Here is a 22,459-nt window from a genome sequence, read left to right as displayed (position 1 = left end):
ACATCTAGCTGCCCCCCCCAAGGGCCAAATTTAATATGGGGAGAGTTAATTGGGTGGCTTGCTGTAATATTGGGGTTCAGAAAATAATAAGAGACCTCTAGATCCAAAGTGTCCTCCCTTCCAAACTGTCTTTTTTAGTTATTTCTCCAAGACTAATAAGAGAGGAGATTAACAGCCTCTTTTCTACAAACAAACCAGGTTTTATTAAAGGGAACAAAATTTACAACACAGGTGAAGTTAATAAAGCCAACGACAATGAGGAATGGAATAGGGGAAGAGAAAATGAATAAGTTCCCCGGCTCTAGCAAAGACTGACTCAAAACCCAAACTCGATTCCACTCACCACCACCTGGGGTCCATAGTTTGTCAATGAGAGTCAGTTGTGCTGTCTGTCTCCAGTTCCCTCTGAAGCTCTCTCACACAGCTCCTCTCTCCCCGCTTTTTTCCTCTCCCACAGGAAGGGGAGGGTCTTAGCCATGCTGAATCTCCAATTGGTTCAACATACCCCCTGGGCTGTCTGCATTATAATTTGGCCAGGCCCATGTGGGCTTAGGGGAACTGCTAGAGGAGGCTTAGATACTTAGTTGTTCTTTTCCATAATCACTTCAAGTACACACCAATCTCTTGGGCTTTTTCAAGAGTACATCTTTTTAGTCTGACCATAATGAAGCAAATATGGGGTGATGAACCCCAAATCACAATTAATTTCTTACAGCCAATATGTATCTGAGACCAAATTTGAATGCAGTTTTTCTAGACTCCAGGCCCAGTGATCTATGTACTGCTTCACAAGGTGCTGGTAGCTAAATAAAATTGGAAACTAAGGGGTTGTTCATCATTTGGGGAATAGCTGAGCAAATTATGGCATATCAGTGTAATGGAATATTATTGTGCTATAAGAAATTAGGGAAAATATTTCAAAGAGATATGGAAAAAAATTAATGAATTGATACAGAATGAAGTGAAAAGAACCAAAAGAACAATCTATACCATAATATCAATATTATAAAACCAAACAATTTTTAATACTTGTATGAACTGATGAAAAATGAAATTACTAAAAACAGGGAATAATTTATATAGTACCAACAACACTCTAAAAACAAATAACTTTGTTGTACACAGAAACAGCAATATTGTGCAATGATCATCTGTGATAGACTCTGCTCTTCCCAGCAATACAATGATCCAAGATGATTGCAAAGGAATCATAATGGAAAATGCTCTCCATATCCAGAAAAAAAACAACAACAACAACTGTGGAATCAATGCAAATTGAATCATATTATTTCTATTTTTTTTTGCTTTTTTCTTATTTCTTCTTTGAGGTTTTTCCCTTTTGTTCTCATTTTTCTTTCACAACATGACTAATACAGAAATATGTTTAATGTGATTGTACATATATAATCTATATGAGATTTCCTTCTGTCTTGGGGAGGGGAAAAGGAAGGGAAGGAAGGAGAAAAATTTGGAATTCAAATGTTGAAAACTATCTTTACATGTAACTGGGGAAAAAATAAAATATTATTGAAGAAAAAATAGCTTTAAAAGTCATAAATGCAATGACCAACCGTGATTCCAGATAATCAATGACGAAGCATTCTATCCACACTCTGACAGAGAGGTGATAGACTAAACGTGAAAAACAAGACTATTTTTAGACATAGCCAGTGAGGAAATTTGTTTTGCTTGCCTATGCATATTTGTTACAAAGGCTTTGTTTTTCTTTTTCCCCCAATAGGTTTGAAGTGGGTGGGGGGAAATTGATTTACATTCTTTTAAAAATTTTAGTTTAGTTTAAAAAATAAACATAGTCATAAAAATATATTTTAAAACATCTTAATGAGTCCCAGGTGGAGTACTTTGATTAGTTTAGCACCTTTGCTTCCCAGGTAGTTAAAATGAAATTCAGCCAGATTAAGCAGCTTGCCCAAAAGTCAGGATCTAAAATAAAGAGTTCTGTCTACAAATTTAATGTTCTTCTCACTATTCCATGCTGCTTCTCACCATAGATAAGGGACAGTTCTTAACTATTAACTCCACAGAAAAACATACAACAACCATCTATTTAAAAACAAAGGAAATATTTTTGTCTGAATGTGTTGCAAATGTTTACACTTTCTTTTTTGTTTAACTTAAAATGAGGGCTTACAAAGATACGATTGTTTTTAGTGAAGTGGTTATAATCATAGATGCTAAGTGAGAAAATAATGGGGTTTTGGGATTCCCACAGGCCCCACCCTCCCCAACCCCCAAGCCCCAACCCCCACCTCCCCAGGGCCTAAACCAGAGAGCCTTACCTAACCTTTCTTAAGGCCAGCCCAGAGTCAGGAGAATTTCAAAGGAAATGTAGAATGACATTGCTAACTACCTACAAGAAGTTACCTCACTCAAAACCACACCTACCTGAAAGCTTTTCCCATCAGAGGGTATTCCCTCTGGGCTCTGACTTCAGTACCTACTGCTCAGGGACCACCCTCAAGTCGAATAAACCAATAGATTTGAATGATGCTAGCCAATTAGCTTTAAGCAGTGTGTAAGAGCCACTTCTGCTCCAGACCGAAGGAAGCTTACAGCTCTCTCCTCCTGGCCTCATCGAGCTTACACTCCCTCAGTCAGGCTCTTGGCTATTAACACTAAAGGAGGCAGGATGCAGATTATTCTCTCTCCCCAATTTCTTAGGTAGGCCTTCTGATCATTCTGAGCAATGTGCTATCTCTTTACTAATATTTAGTATGCTTTGATAAATGTTTAAATGCTGAAGTAGTGCAGTAGCCTCTAATTTCTACATAGCTATATATTAGAAACCCCAGCTATGTTTCCCTAAAACTTGGGACAGAAATAGGGCAACCCCATATATTTTTATTCTTTTGGTTTTGTTTTGGTTTTTTTTGGCGGGGCAATGAGGGTTAAGTGACTTGCCCAAGGTCACACAACTAGTAAGTGTCAAGTGTCTGAGGCTGGATTTGAACTCAGGTCCTCCTGAATCCAAGGCCAGTATTTTATCCACTGCCCCACCTAGCTGCCCCCCACCCTGGTATTTTTCAATAGACTGCAGTAGGCAATATGGCCTTAAAAAAACACAACAACAACAACAAAATCTATATAATGATTATTGGAGTTTTAAAACTAGGCATTTTCATCAACTAAAGAGATTAGTAAAATTACACATTCTAATTCATAATAGACAGCTCAGTGGCATAACCTATAAGTCATTTACATAATGGAATGACGTGGCAAGTTTATAGGTTTGGTGTTTAAAATTATATGGGACTAGGGGCAGCTAGGTGGCACAGTGGATAGAGCACCGGCCCTGGATTCAGGAGGACCTGAGTTCAAATCCAGCCTCAGACACTTGACACTTACTAGCTCTGTGACCCTGGGCAAGTCACTTAACCCCAATTGCCTCACCACGAAAAAATAAAATAAAATAAAAAATTATATGGGACTGGGGGCAGCTAGGTGGCCCAGTTTTATATAAATACCAGGGTTTAAGATTTATCATATGATACTAAATGTCATAGTCAGTAAAATATGCCTACCATATCTCAGGTTTAGATGGATATGCAGATGTTGTCTTCAATGGAGCAAAATCTGAATGGACAAAGAAACAAAAGGTTTAAAATGGATTATGGTTAGTTGGGAAGAACAGCAAATATTCCCACTTTCTTCAATATCTGAATATCTTGGAAGAACCACTGGATCTTAATTCAGAGAAGCAGATTTTGAATCATAACTATTACTTAATACACCTGGGAAAAGTCTCTTTTTCTCTCTGGGCCTCAGTTTCCTCATATGTAAAGTGATTATTCTCTAAGGTCTTTACCACCCTAAATCCAATAATCCTATAACTCCTCACAACCACCATGATAGCTATAGATTTATACATCTCAAGGAAGGTGCTAGAGAATCCTGGAGCATCCTAGGCATCTTCAAGTCATGCCATAAATTCTTCACTTCTCATATACCTTCTATCATATGGGACTTCCAAGAAATAAAAAGAAAAGTAAAATCCTCCTCCTACTCCCATATTCTCTGAAAAAGGCAGAAAAAATATCCCTTTTCTAGTACTCAGACTATACATCCTTTAAGGGTGAGTGCCTTTTCCTGGACCAGTTCCAGGCTACTGAAAAGAAGTTTAAAGTGCCCAGCTATATACAAACTGAAAAGTATTTAAATTGCTGCCATATCACCAGCTAAATTTGTGGGCAGTTGGTGGCACAGTGGATAGAGCACTGGCTCCAAAGTTACAAGGACATGAATTCAAATCTCACCTCAGACACTTACTTAATCCCAATTGCCTTAAACATCAAGGGCTATCTCCAGTCTCCCTGATATGTATCTTGCCACTGAACCCAAATGGCTCTGGAGGAGGGAGTGTGGTTGGTGACTTTGCACAGCCCTCCATCACTTTAAATCCAATTCACTTCAAGTCCTGATATCACCTCCTGATGTCATGGTCCTCTTCAAGAACAAAGGACAAACAACAACTAAATTTGTATAATTTGTTGTTGGTCAGTCATTTCAGTCGTGTACAACTGTTTGCAACCCCATTTAGAGTTTTTTGGGCAAAGCTACTGGAGTGGTTCACCATTTCCTTCTTCAGCTCATTTAACAGATGACAAGAATAAGACAAACAGGGTTAAGTGACTTGCCAGAATCACATAGCTAGTAAGCATCTAAGGCCAGATTTGAACTCAGAAACATGAGTCTTCCTGCCTTCAGGCCCAGTACTTTATCCACTTCCCCACCTAGATGCCTTAATTTATAGAATGGTTGGTTCTTCATAAAGCATCCAATCAATTTGACAAATTTAAAGCAGTAACTCCCTCCAGTTCTCTTTCTAATCTGTTCTACATGGTGCTGTCATAATGGTAAAAATAGATGCCATTCCACTGCCTCCAAATTTCAGTGGCTTAGCATTCATGATATAATGGCAAAGATATTGAGTCTAGAGTCAGAAGACATGGGTTCAAATTCTGATTTTGACAATTACTATCTGAATGATCTTGAACAAGTGATTTAAACTCCCCGAGTCTCAGTTTTCCCATCTGTAAAAGAAAGAAGGGGACTAATTGACTTCTGAAAGTCCTTTTGTGGCAGATGAAGAGCTGACCCCAAAGCTCAGAAAAAGGTTCAAGTCCCATCTCTGACAGCATACTGACTATATAGATCTGAAAAAGTCCTTTAACCTTTGAATGTTTTAGTCAGATATCTAAGACTCTAATCATTTGCAGTGGTAGAATTTATCCAGGAATTCCAAATTGCAATGAAATCATAGATTCAGTCCTTATCCTTATTCCTATGAACACTGCCTGTTGAATAAAGTCTGAGCTCCTTTATCTGGAACTGAAGTCTAGTCACAACTTGGCCTTAACTTTTTTTCAGCCTTATCCCCAATGAGAAAAGAAAGAAAAAGGAAGGAAGGAAAGAAGGAAGGAAGGAAGGAAGGAAGGAAGGAAGGAAGGAAGGAAGGAAGGAAGGAAGGAAGGAAGGAAGGAAGGAAGGAAGGAAGGAAGGAAGGAAGGAAGGAAGGAAGGAAGGAAGGAAGGAAGGAAGGAAGGAAGGAAGGAAGGAAAGATGGACAGATGAATGGAGGGAAGAAAGAGAAAGAAAGTGAGAGTGAGAGAGAGAGTGAGTGAGAGTGAGAGAGTGAGAGAGTGAGAGAGTGAGAGAGTGAGAGAGTGAGAGAGTGAGAGAGTGAGAGAGTGAGAGAGAGAGAGAGAGAGAGAGAGAGAGAGAGAGAGAGAGAGAAGCTGTCATTATAACCAGACAGTTCTGTTGATAGTCCTCACAAAGTTTCTCCCCTCTTTGCCTTTGCTCACATCATTTATTCCACCTGAGTGGGCCTCACCATTCTTCTCCATCTAACTTACCTACCACTGATGATCCTTCATGAATACTCCCCCAGCTGAAAATATTTCACATTCTTCCTAAACCTCATGTGGCTTTATTTACACCTCTCTGTGCATTTCTCTTATATCCTCTACTGAGTCAAAATCTCCTTGGGGGAAAACCTGCTTCATTTATGTCCATATCAAACCCAGAACCTAGAAAATAGCTTTTCACTTAGTAGGTGATAGAGAGAGTTTTCCACTTGTTCCACAAGTTTTGGTACAGTTTTAAGCCATTAATAGATAATAACTATACACACATCATTAAATTCAAGAGCCCATAAGGACCTACCAATACAGTCCCTTGCAACTGTTACATGCTTAATAAACGCTTGTTGAATTTAATATTTTAAAGGAATTGTAAGTGTTCCCTAAGGTATAAAATGGGAGAACTATTATCAAATTGCAAAGGAAATTATTACATTATAAACCTGAGTCTAGGTTAAACTCTCTAACTGTTCCAAATCTGTTTACATCCTGTCCAAGAAAAATGTTCCCAAAAATATGCCTTTTTTTAATTTGCTGCAACTGATAAGATTTTTTGAAGCATTTAACTAATGTACTATTTCATTGACCTCTGTGAACTCTTATCAAGCTAGTCCCTCCCAGCATTTGTTCACAAAATTCTGAAAAGAAAAAATGTGATAACTAACATCAACTAGATTGGAAAACAAAAGGAGAGAGGGAAACAAAAATACTCAGAGGAAGAGGGAGAGGTAGTAATATTAGCCATTTCTACATTAGGTAATCAGATTTAAAATAAAATCAAGACTATGGTTCTTCCCAGTACACTTCACATCCAAAGGTAAGTTTTCAGAACTTGCATCTAAAATCAACTACATGGTTAGAGATGTGTATTTATTCATTTACCTATCCAACAAATATTAATTAAGAACTTAATATGTCCTGTTATGTTAGGAGCTATAAGGGATCTGAAGATAAAGACAGGTTTGGTCCCTAACTTCAACAAGCTTTATAATCTAGAAGGAAAGATAACAAATGTATGCAAAATACCTCATATTATGTTCAAGTGGTACAACATGACATGGGAGTTCAGAACAGGAAGAGAAGACTTCCGTCTAGGTCTAGGTTTAGTAGAAAATGATTCATGGAGGCAGAGCTTTCAGGAATAAGGAGGTGATAATCCCACTGTACTCTGCCTTGGCCAGATCATATCTGAGGTATTGTGTTCTGTTCTGGGTGCCACATTTTAGGAAGGACACTGATAAACTGGGGAGTATCCTGAGGAAGGCAACCAGACAATCAATATGGTGAAGGGACTCCAGGTCATGCCACATGAGGACTAGGTGCAAGAGCTGGAGCCTGAACAACAGAAGAATGGGGGAGAAGGTAGATCAATCACATGATAGCTATCTTCAAGCATGTGAAAGGATGTCACTGCTTTTCCCGAGGAGAAAAAAATTATAAGTAGTGATGTAATTGTTGCTGTTGTTTGTCTTTTGTTCTCAAAGAGGACCATGACATCAGTGTGATGTCATGATTTGCAATAAATTGGATTTAAGTGAGGGAGGTCTGTGAAAAGGTACCAGCCTCCAGAGGCATCTGGGTCCAGTGGCAAGATATACATCAGAACTACTGGATATAACCCCAGATGTTTTCAAGGCAATTGGGATTGTGACTTACCAAGCATTACACAGCTAGTGTCAAGAGTCTGAGGTCAGATTTGAATTCATGTCCTTCTGACTCCAGGGCCACTGCACCACCTAGCTGCCCCAGGTTTGATGTAATGGACTGCTTCAGGAAAGAACTCCATTGGAAGTCTTCCTTTTTTCTTTTTAGTTTAAATTTACTTATTTAATTTCAGTTCCAAATAATTTCCCCCTCCACCACCCACTGAGAAAACAAGATATAAGATGCCCATTATACATTTGACATCATGTACAGCTTGTTTCTGTATTCATCATGTTTTGGAGAAGGGTCAAGAAAAATAAAGGGGAAAAATATACTTTAATCTGCAATTTGAATCCATCAGTTCTCTCTCTGGAGGTGGATGGTATTTTTCATTGTGAGTCCTTTGGAGTTATGGCAATTGTACTGATCAGTTATTATTAAATCCTTCACAGTTGATTATCTTTACAATATTGTTGTTACTATGTAAATTGCTCTCATGGTTCTGCTCACTGTGCTCTGCATTAGTTCATGTAAGTCTTTTCAGGTTTTTCTGAAACACTGGAAGACTAATAGCAAAGGTTGGATCACCATGTGTCAGGAATAGTATAGAAGACATTCTTTTTCAGGCTTGGTGGGATTCAGGAGCTACAGTGATGAGCCTTAAGAATGTAGCTTCCCATACCAGAGATACCCTCTAGAAACCTGAAAGAGAATAACAAGTAGTAGCCCCATGGTCAAAGCCATGGCCACCTGGACTTGCCAAACTGTGTGCATGCTGGGGATAAGTCAGCTCTAACCAAGAGAGAGAGAAAGTCTTGGGTGATCAGTAGCATCCCTGTGCTAAGTAAAAAGGTTTCATAAGGGGCAGCTAGGTGGCACAGTGGATAAAGCACTGGCCCTGGATTCAGGAGGACTTGAGTTCAAATCTGGCCTCAGACTCTTGACACTTGCTAGCTGTGTGACCCTGAGCAATTCTTTTAACCCTCATTGCCCCGAAAAAAAATAATTTAAAAAAATTTTTAAAGGTTTCATAAACATTTGATAGAAATCATTTACATTTTACTTCAGCTGGCTCTCTTAATTATATAAAATTTTTAATTATATAGAACACTAAGATTTGGTTTTAACATATGGCTCTTTTTTATTTTGTAATAAATAGTTGGGGCTATGAAAAATAGGGAAGAAAACCCCTAAAAGAATAAAAACTGACAAAGGAAAAGGCTGACTGCTAACTTCCATAATTCTTATCAACAACAATCTTACAGCTATAACTAGCATTTGGCTAGTAAGGCTTGCTTTGCCCAGGGTACCATCATCCTTGGCTGATTGATCTAGTCAGTTTTCCTTGTCAGTTGGACTAATTGTCAATCTCACCCTACACATTGCAGGATGAGGGGAGGTTGAAGTATATTCCAACAAACCCTGAAGAGCATGTTGAGCCTAGAGCTTCTTTCTCCCAGCCCCCAATCTCTGCTGAGTAATATAAAAATAAACCTGAGAAAGCACAAAAGTTAAGCTGAGTGGTAAAGTAATTGTCTTCCAACCTACCTTTCTTATATAAATATAAATAGCAATAAAGGAAGAGAATTTGGAGCACAAAGTTTTAAAAATGGACATTAAAATTTGTTTTTACATGTAATCAGGGAAAAATAAAATTCTTAGTAAATGAAAAAAAATATAAATAGCAACAAATCTCCCAAGCTTTGAACCACCCTATAGCTGAGAGAGACACAGAGAGACACAGAAAGACACAGAGACAGAGAGAGAAGCAAAATAGAAACTAAGCAACTCTGCCTATTGATAGTTATGGTGCTGTCAACCCTGAAGACCAGAAATCTCCTCTTTTCCCCAATGTAACTTTTAAAACTCCTTTTTAAAATCATAATCAGCTTTCCATGTTAGCCTCAGCTTATTCTGAGTTTTAGCACTGCTGACCCTCTTCTTACTGCACCATGTTGTATTTTATATTCATCCTCTACTACTTGTCCCAGTTTCTATATTCTGTACATTTTTAAAAACCCTTAATTGTTTAATGAGTTCTCTGTGTATACACACTGGTCTCTTTAAACAACTTTCCCTTTTCCTACTCTATAGAATATTTTCTCTTTCAGTTTTCAAAATTTTATTCTTGAGAGCTTCCAATCCTATTAACTTTATTTGGGGGGGGGGCAATGAGGGTTAAGTGACTTGCCCAGGGTCACACAGCTAGTAAGTGTCAAGTGTCTGAGGTTGGATTTGAACTCGGGTCCTCCTGAATCCAGGGCAGGTGATTTATCCACTGTGCCATCTAGCTGCCCCCCTATTTACTTTCTTTGTAAAATATGATTCTACCCATCTTCAACATTGAGAAGAATAAGTATGACCTCTCCTTAAGCCCAGCCTTTGGGACCTGGATGGTCAGAGGGTTTGATCCAGAATGATTGTCCATAGTCACTATGTCCACAAGGCCAGAAATCCCAGCGGGTTCCAAAATTAATCTGATGAAAGTAGGGGATAGATATGGTGATTTCTTAAGGTCTCTTGCAAGCTTGTGATCCTATATAAGATTCAAAGAATCTCTGTGAGCCTTGAATTAGGATTTATTATTTCTGTGATTTGACTAGTATTGGCTTCTTAATGAAGGGCTAGAAATTAAGAATTAATCATTTTATCTAATCTTACTATGACATAAACTGGGCTTCTAAAAAAAATATGCACACAGCCTTTAGAGGTAAATTATCCCTTCCGGGAAGAAGCTTTCAATGCCAAAGAAGGAGTATCTTTTAATCTATCATAGAATAGGAACCATGACTTCTACTATTAGTAAAAAAAAAATACAGCTGTCCTCAAAAGACATACCCCAGCTAAACTTACCAGGGAGGTCAATCAACAACAATCTTTCAAAAGGACTGTGACAGAACAATAGAGCCAAGTCTCTGCTAAGAGAAAACAGGTAGACACTAGGTTTGCAATTTTCTATCTCAATTGATAAGCAGTTCTCGGGTTTCCAGATAAATCACTGGAAGTAGCTAGTGGAAAGAATGATATTGGATAGATCTCCCCTTGCATTTTTCTTAGCATGCAGCTACAGGGAAATACTTAGTGCTGAAAGATGCCAATTTATAAAGAAGAGGCAGAGCTAGAGTAGCAACGGCTCAAAGCCAGTCACACACTGGTTTGATATGATTAGATTGTCTTGTTAAGGGGAGGCAATCTGGGATGCACTTTTGCTTGGGGAATTAGATTTGCTAGTTACACAAATGCTCTATGTTCAAAACAAATCTGTTATTCCTAATATGGGCATATTGTAGGCTTTAGGGGGGAAAAAAAAAAGAAATGATCTGGTATCCTTTTAGACTGGCTTTTCAACACACCCCTTAACAGAAATAAAGATTTGGATGGTCTTTCTAATTAGCGATTGTGTTTTCCTCCTATCTCTCATGTAAGAAATTTGTCATTTAAGGCATAAGGAGTTCCCATGCATGATTTTTGATTCCTAATGCTGTTGAGCAGTATCATTCTTTTTGCTTGTTTGGTTTTTGGTTTTTGGTGAGGCAATTGGGGTTAAGTGACTTGCCCACAGTCACACAGCTAGTAAATATTAAGTGTCTGAGGCCGAATTTGAACGCAGGTCATCCTGAATCCAGAGCTGGTGCTCTATCCACTGCGCCACCTAGCTGCCCCCGAGCAGTATCATTCTTGAATTCTCCTTGCAATGTCTTAACATGCTGTAATATCTAGCCATAACACCTTATACACAGTAAATGCATGATATTTGTTGAATTGAGTGTACTTTTCAATTTTCTTATGTTTCATTACTCCATGTTGTTGTGGTTTAACAGTTAAGCAAAGCCAACCTATATAATGTGGCAGGATATACACCATTCTGTGTCCATAGTCCCAGACCTCTACAGGGAAGATAAAGGTATGTTTCATCATCAATTCTCCTTGCCATGACCAGTCATTACAGTTAATCTAAGTCTGACTACCTTCCAGTGCTATTTGTACTGACATTTCTTAGACTGGTCTGAGGCTCTGAGAGGTCAAGGGTTTCCTTGGTATATGACTTAACATATTATTAACATATTAGCATATTCCTTAACATATGACTAGTGAATCAAAAGGCAGAGACTCATACTCAAGTCTTCAGACTCCAAATTTAATGGCCTTTGTTCATGTCTAGGTTCTTGACCTTTTTGTGTCATTGTATAGCTTGGCAGTCTAGTGAAGTCTATAGACCTCTTCTCAAAATAATGTTTTAAATTCATAAAATAAAATACATAGAATAGAAAAGGAAAACAATTATACTGGAAACAGTTATCAAAATAGTTTTAAAAAAAAACAAAACAAGTTCATGGACGCAAAGTAAAGAACTCAAGATTCTTTGTTGTACACCAATACAAGTTTACAATATCACTAGGACACCCAAATGGAGTTCTCTTGAAAAAGGATAAGAGATGATTTGGCAATCAACAACACATGGACATAAGTATGTGGGTGAGCTCCTCAAGGAAACAGAACTTAAAGGGGAAGAAGAAGAGCCAGAAAAAAAGAGCTAACTTCTTGTGTAAAAGGAATGCTAACTTAGCACAGGGACAGAGAGAGGTACATACATGAAGAATCTGGATTGGAGAAAGGAGGTGTCTCGAGGTAGTTCAGATATAGCAGGTTTGTTATGGTTTTTGTTTTAATGGGAACAGGATGACTGCTAGAAAAAATGAGACAATCCTTGGTTAACACTTCAAAGAAAAGGATTGTGTGATTTTATTATAACTATTAAATCCCAGCTAAAGATGCAATGAAGTAAGATTAATTTTTAATATGTTAAAAAATCCATCCTTAGGGTATTCCTCTTATTTTCAGAGAAGAATGATACATAAATGCAATAACCTCAGTAGTAAAGAGGAATTTGTTTAAAACAATGGCTTTTCAAGGTATAATGGTGGGTACAAAGGAACTAGGCATTCTCAGAAACTTGGAAAAAAAGACTTGTTTCCAATATGTATTTTAAAATAAAATTTAAATTTATTAAATTAAAATTTAAAATTTTGTTGATATCTTTTGTTTTGCCATCTCCTTATTTCTCCATCTCTCCCTCTCCCCCTCCCACAAAGCCATATCATATAATAAAGAATATTTTAAAAGAAAAAAAGATCAATATTTAAAATCTGAAAATATATTCAACATTCCATACATGTGGACTTCTCTAAAGAGTTGGGAGGAGAAGAAGAAGGTATATTCTCATTTTAAGTATTTAGACAGGTGCTCTGGGTCAAAAAATGTTTCCTGTCATCGCCTGCCCTCCTCTCAACACACTCAGCACTCTAGCCCTGAAAGCCATCTAACAGACACTCTGCAGAATGGCAGTTGCTCTAACAGGGACTTTATTTGCAAAAAAACAAAAAACAAAACAAAACCCCTAAATTAGTCAAACTGTTGGTTCAATATCAAGGAACTTCTCACTTTTATTAACCCAAAATTCTTTAGCTAAGCCCATACCCCTATCGTCCAGTCTTAGTGCTTGGGTTCCTGATTCCTACAAAAGGAAGTGATGATTAAAAATTGCCAGCATGGCTTCATCAAGAGGAGGTCATCCCAGATTAACCTCATTTCCTTTTTGGAAAATGGTTATGAAACTAGCAGATCTAGAGGAAGTCATAGATAAAGTTTAACTTAGATTTTGACAAAGCTTTTGACAGTCCCATGCTGTCCTTTGTGGACAAGATGGAGAAATGTGGGTTAGATGATAGTACAGTTAGGTAGATTTGGAACTGGCTCCATGATTGGACCAAAATAGTAAATATTAATAGGTGTATCCCAGAAGGGCAGGGAGTCTCAAAAAGACCACCCCAGTGAGAAATGCTTATTCTTATACTTAAGAGATACCAAGAAGGATGAGGAGTAGAAAAAGGTCATGGATTTAACAATTATTCAATCATTGGCAACTGTAGAGAAAGTGGTTTCAGATGAGTGGTGGGGTTAGAAGTCAGATTGAAAAAGGTCAAGAAGTAAGAGATATAGACGTAAAGGCCATGAGCTTGGATGAGCTTGGCTGCAAAAGAGAAGAAAGATATAGGATAACAGCTTGAGGGGATGACAGAGATGTGTGAAAGCTTGTTTGGCTGCTTTTTTTTTTGTTGTTTTGTTTTTATGTGTAGGGGAAACCTGGGCATGTTCATAGGCAGCAAACAAAGAGTCTTCAGGTAAAGAGAAAATGTTGAAAAGGAAAATAGAAATGATTGAAGGGCCACGCTCCCAGATGGGGCTGGAGAGAATGATATCAAAGGTATAAGAGGGTTTGCCCTTTGTAAAGAGAAGGGTCACTTCTTCATCAGAATCTGGAGCAAAGGAGAATAGAGGATGATCTAAAGAGGTTTTGATACATGGAAGGAGGAAACAGAACTAATGCAGTAAGATCTAAGTAGAGTTACAGGTAAGGCACCCTGACGAGGGGGTGGGAGGAAGGCAGTTTGTCTAGGGAACTTGAGGAGAGAAGATTTGAAGTAGCTACTATAGGGTGTTTTAATGACAATCAACCAAGGAAAAATAAAAGGACTGCCATGTAGCACTGAAGGTTAAATAGCATGGATGTGTAGTGGACCAAGGCAACACTACTGTGTCTCTCCATCAGTGTCTAGCAGCCCTTCAAAAGGAGTGGAAAACATAGGTGGCAGGTGAATCAAAGCCTGGTTGGAGAAACTGGGCATTTTTAACCTGAAGAAAAGTTAAGAAGGATATCAATTATCTGAAGAGCCACTACATAATTGAGAGATTAAATATGCACTGCTTGGTCCCAGAAGGCATAATGAGGAGCAACTCTTGGACATTGCAGTCAGGTAGAATTAGGCTCCATGTGAGATAAAAGCTCTTAATGGAACCGAGCAAAGGCGTAATAGGCTGCCTTGTGAAGTAGTAGGTTGCTCCTCAGGGCTTTTGGTAAAATTTGAATAACTACTTATCTGGTACCATTTTTTCCTCTATTTTTGTGGTTACCTATACAGATATCAGTACAGATCAGACTAGTTTACTACTTTGACTCTCCCTTTTAACTCTCTGATTCGTGTTTGGTCCCATGATTCTTACTACCCAGTCAATTTTCCTCAGATTCCAGATGTAATTCCTCTTCTGACTTCTAACACCTCTCTAATCCTTTCAACCTTGGGGTTCCTGGTTCTAAATGACCATTTGCTTCTGACTGCTGCTTCTTCTCAACTGTACTCCCACTCTACATCTCTGACCTGTCCGGGGCTACCAGCTTCTACATCCTTTTCCAGAGTTGACCTGCTCCTGTTCCAACCCTCCAGCCTTGCCTTGATTGTATTACGACCCTGAACTCACAGCCTGCTCACAGCCTAGTACAGCATCCTACCATAAAATGCTATTCACTATCAAAGCATTGTCTCTGTGGACTTATTTCTTATCTTCATAAGCACAAAGAATTTTCCTTCTGCTTTTGGACAGGCTTTCTGTACCAGAGAAAAATTCGAATTGATAGATGGTTCATAACCTGCCATTATATTCACAGCATAAAGTCATGATGAGTTGGCCTACCAGTGGATATAAAATTCCTTATCAAAAGGTGGATTAGGTCTGCTGCAAATGTAATTCAAAAATAGCAGCAGAAACAAGACAACATGATGGGAAAGCTTTGCTTTATATGAAGAGAAATTCACAGGACCATCTCCCTGGATTTAAAATAGACTGACCTTAATAGTATATGAAATGGCATATTGGTAGTAATTTTAGTCCTTTTAAGTAAAACCTATAAATAATTGTGATAAATACACTAAAAAGAAAGTATGACAAGGGGACCTTTCCACAGACTCAGAAATTAAAAATGGAAAAAGTCATTAGGTCACCTTGTGAACTCTCCTGCCTGTTTAGCTCATTCTCAAGTATTTGTCCAGCCTAATTTTAGATCACCAAAGATCTTTGGCTCTCAGAATTTGGCAACATTTCCAGCTCTTCACCCTAAATTTCCTTTGTCAATTTTCTAAATCCTTTGAGTTATACTTCTTCCCCAGGTTGGGGGATCTTTTGTCCCTGGAATTTTCGGCTTCCTAATACAGTGCTTCCAGAAGGCTTATAGCCATAGCTACTAAGCAAAGACAGATCAAGCCTACTCAGCAGCAAGATAGAAGATCTGAAGAACACTAGCTTTGTGGAGATGCTAATTGTCCCTATTTCCTCTGCCTCAGCAATAATCAAATGCCTAGGACTGCCAGCAGATTTCCAGGCCAGTTAATTGTTTTGAAGTTGCTATCAAAAGATTTTCAATGCCCTATAGCTGATTGAAAAGCCCCTAACTGTTTCAATTGCATTTCTTATTAGCTTCAGGACTTGGGCTCTCCAAGTCCAAGCTTCCATACAGAAAAAAGTGAGCTTGGGAGAGACCAAGATGATGCAGGTGGAAGGAGCAGACAGACAACACATTTCTGAGGAAGCCGGCTAAATTTTCAATTGGCCACAACTAGGTTTTAGTTTCTAGTATTTCCGTTTTGCCTGAAGTTCAGAGAAATTGGGTGGCTTATCTGAGGTCACACAGCTAAGTAGCAACAGTGGATTTGAGCCCAGGTCTTCCTGACTCTGAACATGATGCTCTCTCCATTATACCTGCTGCCTCTAACTGTAATAGAGGAGGGCAAATCGACACTCCATAGACATGTTTATGGTGATGGAACCAACCAAAGTTTCAGAAGACGAAACATGGTATTCACTCCCGATTGAGAGCTGATGGACACAGAGTGAAAATTGTAATATATTTTCTTTTCTTCTCTTTCTCCTCCGACTCCACCTCCTTTATCTTTTTTTTTTTTTTTGGACATGGCTAATGAGGGAATCTGTTTTGCTTGACTATACATCTTTGTAACAGTTTTTGCTTTTCTTGCTTTCTCAATGGATGGGGAAGGAAGAGGTGGAAGGAGAGAATCCAGAACTGAAAAAGAAAATTGATTTTTTTAAAAAAAAGGTTAATTAAGAGGGCAGCTAGATGGCACAATGGATAAAACAATGGCCCTGGCTTCAGGAGGACCTGAGTTCAAATTCGGCCTCAGACACTTGACATTTACTAGCTGTGTGACCCTGGGCAAGTCATTTAACCCTCACTGCCCTGCAAAAAAACAAACAAACAAAACAAGAACAAAACAAAACAAAAAAGTTAATTAAACAGTAGCATAAATGAGATGGCTTGAGGTCCAATGGGAGCAATGGATATGGACAAATAAGTGACACATTTCAAAGGAACGACTTGAAGACAGGAAGAGGTATGGATCAAAGATAACAGCATGGTTTGGGAGATTAGATAACTGGGAAGCACCGTGCAGAATCAGAAGAGTTGGAAATATTTTTGTGCCATAAGAACTGATGTTCTTGTTACTTAACTTCAGTTACTACCTGAAAATTCCTGTTTAAAGTGAACACGAGGGAGCATCTAGGTGGTGAAGTGGATAAAGCACCTACCCTGGATTCAGGAGGACCTGAGTTCAAATACAGCATCAAACACTTGACACTTACTAGTTGTGTGACCCTGGACAAGTCACTTAATTCTCATTGCCCTGCCAAAAAATTTTTTAAAAAATAAAGTGAACATGAAATTCAATAAAGAATAATGAAATGGAACAGGGAAGTAGTAACTAAGATGACAAAGTACAGAACATGATGAAAAGACATTTTGGAATACTGTATGGGAGATGTTTCCACATAACAACATACTGCCCTTTCAGTTGCCACTGAAACCCAGGAATCATTTATTCATCTCAATATACACTTAAACATTTGTAGTATTGTTATTTAAATGTAATTATGTTAAGTTCAAAACTTTGAAAACTACTAAGTACAAGACAAGTTTAACTTTTTTTTCAAAGAAAGAGGTGATGAACCCAGTGTGCTGGATGAAATATATATAATGCATATATATTAGGAGGTAGGTGCTATATATAAAAATATATAACATACAATTATAAGACATGATATATAATATGATATAATATAAACTGTTATATATGATACATATGTGTGGGTGCTTTGCTATATATAATATGGGTGCTATGTTCTATATGGTGCCTATATTATATATGTCATATAAAATATAGGTATTGTATATAACATAAGTTCTATGATATATTTTCTATTATATATCATATATTTTGTATTTATATATTATGTGTTATGTATATATAGCACCTACCTCCCAATATGTGTATGTATATGTGTGTGTGTTTGTGCTTGTGTATGTGTATATATACATACACATACACATACACATACACATACACATACACATACACATACACATACACATACACATACACATATATATCACCTACCTCCCAGTATTGTTTTGAGGATAAGATGAAAGAGCATTTGTAAAGTTCTTTTCAAATATTAAAGTGAAATAAAATGCTATAATTAATGATTAATATAATTAATGAAAGATCAAAATCATAGAATCCTTGAGTGAGAAAGGAGCCTTAGACAACTCGTGTAACCTTTTATTTGATTTCTCTTTTGAGGCATCCATGGCAAGTCTGATTGAATGTTCTGTGTGACAGACTATTACATTTGTTTGTTTGTTTGTATAAAGCTAATGTCAGAATTTGTAACAGGTTTTCTTTTTATTGGTGGGAGGAAAAAGATTTGAAACTTCTTTTAAAAAAAATTTTAATTGTCACGAAAAGCTGCTAACCCTACAGGTCCACACCAATCTCTGAACTCATAGGCTTTATGGTTCCCGGGGAATATCCTAGAGCTATCTCAGGACTGAAATACAAGGTGGGGTCTTCTTCAACATAAAGCTGTCCTAAGTATCATGGATGTCATAAGGAATCCTAGGCCAGAGTAATGTAACCATGGCAATAAAAGGGCTGGAAACTGCATCTTAGAAAGTGTAATTCGAGAAGGACAAGAACAGATGGAGGTAGGAAGTGATCCATAGGCATAAGATTCAAAGTTGGAAGGGACCATAAAAAAGCATCTCATCAAACACTTTCATTTTACCGCTAAGGAAACTGAGAACCAAAGAAGTTAAATGGCTTACTAAAGGTCACATGGGTTAATAGGCAGCAGAACCAGGATGTGAACAATGACTCTCTCAGTGTTCTTTCCATATTCCACTACTCAAATATCTGAAATGCTGTCAGCTAATATAGGGAAGAGACTAGATTCATCCTAGGTAGCCCCAGAGAAGAGAACTAAGACTGATGGCGGAGAGGGGAGACAAGGAGGCAAGTTTGGGTTCGATATTAGAAAAAAAACTTTCTAATAATTAATGTGGTCCTGAAAATGGTCTGTCATGTATAGCATTCAATCACACCAAAAGATTACTTGCCATGGATGCTGCAAAAGACAAATCAGCTAAAAAGTTAGACTAGATGATATCTAAGGCCCCTGCTGATGCAAAGGTCCTATGATTCTGATCTATTAATATTAATAATAATAATTCAGTTATCTTTCATATCATGGGGTCTAGGGGCATGGCACCCCCTCGATCTGGAAAATCCACATAAAAATTTTTAGTCCTCCCTTCATACCAGAGAAAGGCTGGGTTTTTTTCTTTTTCTTTTATGGGGCGTTTATAGTACCTTATTGTAAATTTGGGGTTATTTGGTCATAGACTCTGTGTCTGGCCTCCACATGTCATCTGCAACTTCTTCAAAACTCCCAAAAAATTCCCATTTAATTTCTTATGCCTACCTATAATGGAGAAAGTTATGATGTGGAAAGGATAACTGTAGCTTATCATTTTATACCACTTTAATACATGCAAAGAACTGTGCAAATATTACTTCATTTTATCCTCAAAACAACACTGATAGGCAGGTGTTATTATCTCCATTTTACAGTTGAGAAAACCGAAGAAGACAGAGGTTATATGACTTGCCCAAGGTCACACAGCTAGTAAAAACCTAATGTCAAATTTGAACTCAGGTCTTCCTGACTTCAAGTCAGGCACTCTTATCCACTACAATACCTATTTGCCCCTTATAATCATTAGCGTACCTGATTCCCTCTTATGAGTCCCTAAATGATTGGCTCTTCTGGGATTCATCACTCAAAATGCTAATTCTTTCCGAGTCATACACAGCTGAAGCAGCCCCCAAACCTACCCCCTTGGCTGACCAGAACCAGGAAGGGCAACTGAGTATGCATTATGGCATATCTTTGCCACATAAGTTACCAACTGCAGCTGTGTGTCTATCCAGGTAAAATGAAATGGAGATCATTTAAGATAGTGAATCTGCCAAACACACATAGCTTATATTGACAAGAATGGGTCTGCTCTTCAGCTCATGTCCCAGTTAGGGTTTAAAAAACAGTAAACAAAATTTCCATCCCCATGGGTATCAAATAAGTACTTGGTACTAGGATTGGGAATTGTAAATTGTAAATTGCATTTGAAAGGCTGATTTGAAAAGAACCTCTACTCATCTTTGCAAATACTAGTTTCACTCTCCTATAGAGTGGAGAAGAATAGCAACTAAGAGTCCATATTATGTAACTTGTTTATATGCCCTTTGCTTCACTGGAAATAACTGTGGGGTCCTTGCCCACAAAGTAGTTTAACTATTTTAAAATACTTTAAATGCTAAATAATTCAGATTCACAAATCATGGCCAAAAATTGACATTTTTTTTTCAAAAGCCCAAACAGGTATAAAAAAATCTTCCCCCTAATAACAGACTTATTGCCATTCCTACTGCCAAACATATAAAATTCTGCTGTGCACATCAAGGAAAACAAAGTTAGTTTTTCTTTGAGATCATAGGAATCATGAATGTTTTTCAACTAGAAAGGGCATCAGGAAGTGGCCAGTTGGGTGACAGACAATGAATGCTCCATTTCAAAAAATGGAAGTGTTGGGGCAGCTAGGTTGTACACTGCATAGAATATTGGCTCTGGGGTCAGGAGGACCTGAGTTCAAATCCAGCCTCAGACACTTAATACTTATTAGCTGTGTGACCCTGGGCAAATCATTTAACCCCATTGCTTCACACACATCCCCCCAAAAATAATAAAATAATTTTTAAAATGGAAATGTGGCTTTTAGTATGGGCTGAGCTTCAAACTGACAACCAAGAAGCTTCACTTCTGTTCCCAGCCCCACAGCTCATGTTCTGGGGTGAATCAGTTGTCCTCTCTGAACCTCAGTTTTTCCCACAATCCTCCCCTCTACCTGCTATCTACAGATACCCACCAACTTTTTCATCATTATCCAGTAGTCTACCTTGGCCTCTCATCTGGCGTTTTTTATAATGATTCATCTAAATCCATGCCAAGATGTTATTCTAGTTATTATCACTGGGTAGGTTAACCATTGATAAGCCATTTGATTACTTCCAAACAAAATCTGAGTGTTAATTAAGTTACCATGTTTGGCTTTGGGTTTTTTTAAGCAATAGACCGTTTTACAAAACTCCCTTAAATGGTATAAACACAACTACAGCAAAAAATAGCTTGGGGCAGCACTGAAGCATTTTTCAGCATTTCTCCTTCAGCTAATCAGATGGTAAAGCATGCTTCCCTCCACCCCACCCCCACCCCCAATTAAATAGAGGTTGCAACTAAATAGTTAACATTCTTTCCATACCAGGGAGTGTCAGACAATTATACCCCACCCACTCAGCCATTTCTTAATTGAAAAAAAAAAGTTTGATTTCCATATTTAGCTAAATTTGAATTTTGGAAAGAGAGACATCATTGTCATGGAATAGAAAATGAATCCCAATCAACTCAATTTCATCAAGCCAGGTATTTTTAACCAATAATCAGATTGATTTCTGAGTTCTTGCTAATGTGAGCTTCATGGAAGACTCCCATATCCCCTCCTTCCAGCTGTTCAATGCTGCCAGAGACTTATCTAGGAAATGAAACCCATGAATTTCCGGACCCAAACTGGAAAAAGATTAGCTTCTGTCTTGATGAGATAAATCACTTCCCTATGTTTCCACTTCCAGACTTCTAGCATTTTTCATGAGACTTCGGTTGTGACTAGATTTGTAAAGGAATGTCTGTAACAAAGATAATTGAGTGTCCTATGATCCCAACTTAAAATGGTAACAAGGAAGTTAGAATCTTTTCATTTTGACCCCAGGGGCATCATTTTTCATTAACTGTCAGGGAGTATTTTGATGGGCAACAGATCTTTGCCAAATGCCTTGAACATGAGAGAAGTGACCTAATGTAAATTAAATTGTCATTAAGCAATGCATGAAAAGTAGAAACACACCCACCCCACCCCCCACCCCCCCACCCCCCCCCCACACACACACACAGAGCTCATGCCATGGCTGCTATCAATAATGAAGCTGTTAAGTTGACAGATGACACACAACTGATTCTGATCATTAATCAGGAGTAAGAAATTGGCAGCTTTATGCATCCTCTTTCTTCTCAGGACAAACAAGCAGTGCCTAGTTTCTAAGCCAAGAAACCAACAGTGTGCTAGAAGAATTGCCTTCCATTTCTCTATCACCTCCAGCCTTAGTGTTTCTTCGGGAGAAAGAAATTCCTCCAACATCAGCCTTAAATCTAAGCACATGCACCTGCCAGTATCTAGGACTGTTATTTGTGCTGTTCATCATGAAGTACAATGTATTTGCCATTCCCTTGATCAGCTGCACCTTTCTCTCCTTTACCCCAAGGTTTCATTACATCAGGGAACAATTCTATTAGCAAGTCTGGCTTCTAAGACATTCACCTGTACAGCTCTTAAAATCACAATAAAGTATTAGAAACACCCTTGAGAGTCATCTAGCCAAAGTCTAGGGCAATGAAGTGATTTGGGAAGAATTCCTTGACAGATGACCATCAAATAAAAAGCTTTGTAAACCTTAAAGAACTATATAAACGTTACAATTGATAGTTTCATTATTGATACGTACTATATATTTGACTATCTCTAGTGACAGGAAGTTTACTACCTTTCAAGGAAATCTGTTCATTGTTCTTTCAGCTAT

General features: G+C 38.0%; 1 protein-coding gene across 1 annotated transcript in view; it reads right to left on the bottom strand.

Annotated features, from left to right (window-relative positions):
- The window catches only part of RP1 (RP1 axonemal microtubule associated), a 715,393-nt gene that overhangs the window by 652,012 nt on the left and 40,922 nt on the right, over positions 1-22,459 (bottom strand). The window contains exon 2 of the mRNA XM_043976222.1: positions 3,543-3,594. Within this exon, the coding sequence (XP_043832157.1) occupies positions 3,543-3,545 (3 nt within the window). The 5' untranslated portion in view covers positions 3,546-3,594. The remainder of the gene's footprint in view (positions 1-3,542; positions 3,595-22,459) is intronic.

Source organism: Dromiciops gliroides, chromosome 1 (assembly GCF_019393635.1).
Source record: "Dromiciops gliroides isolate mDroGli1 chromosome 1, mDroGli1.pri, whole genome shotgun sequence".
NCBI lineage: Eukaryota > Metazoa > Chordata > Mammalia > Microbiotheria > Microbiotheriidae > Dromiciops > Dromiciops gliroides.
This window is presented reverse-complemented; position numbering and strand designations above follow the sequence as displayed.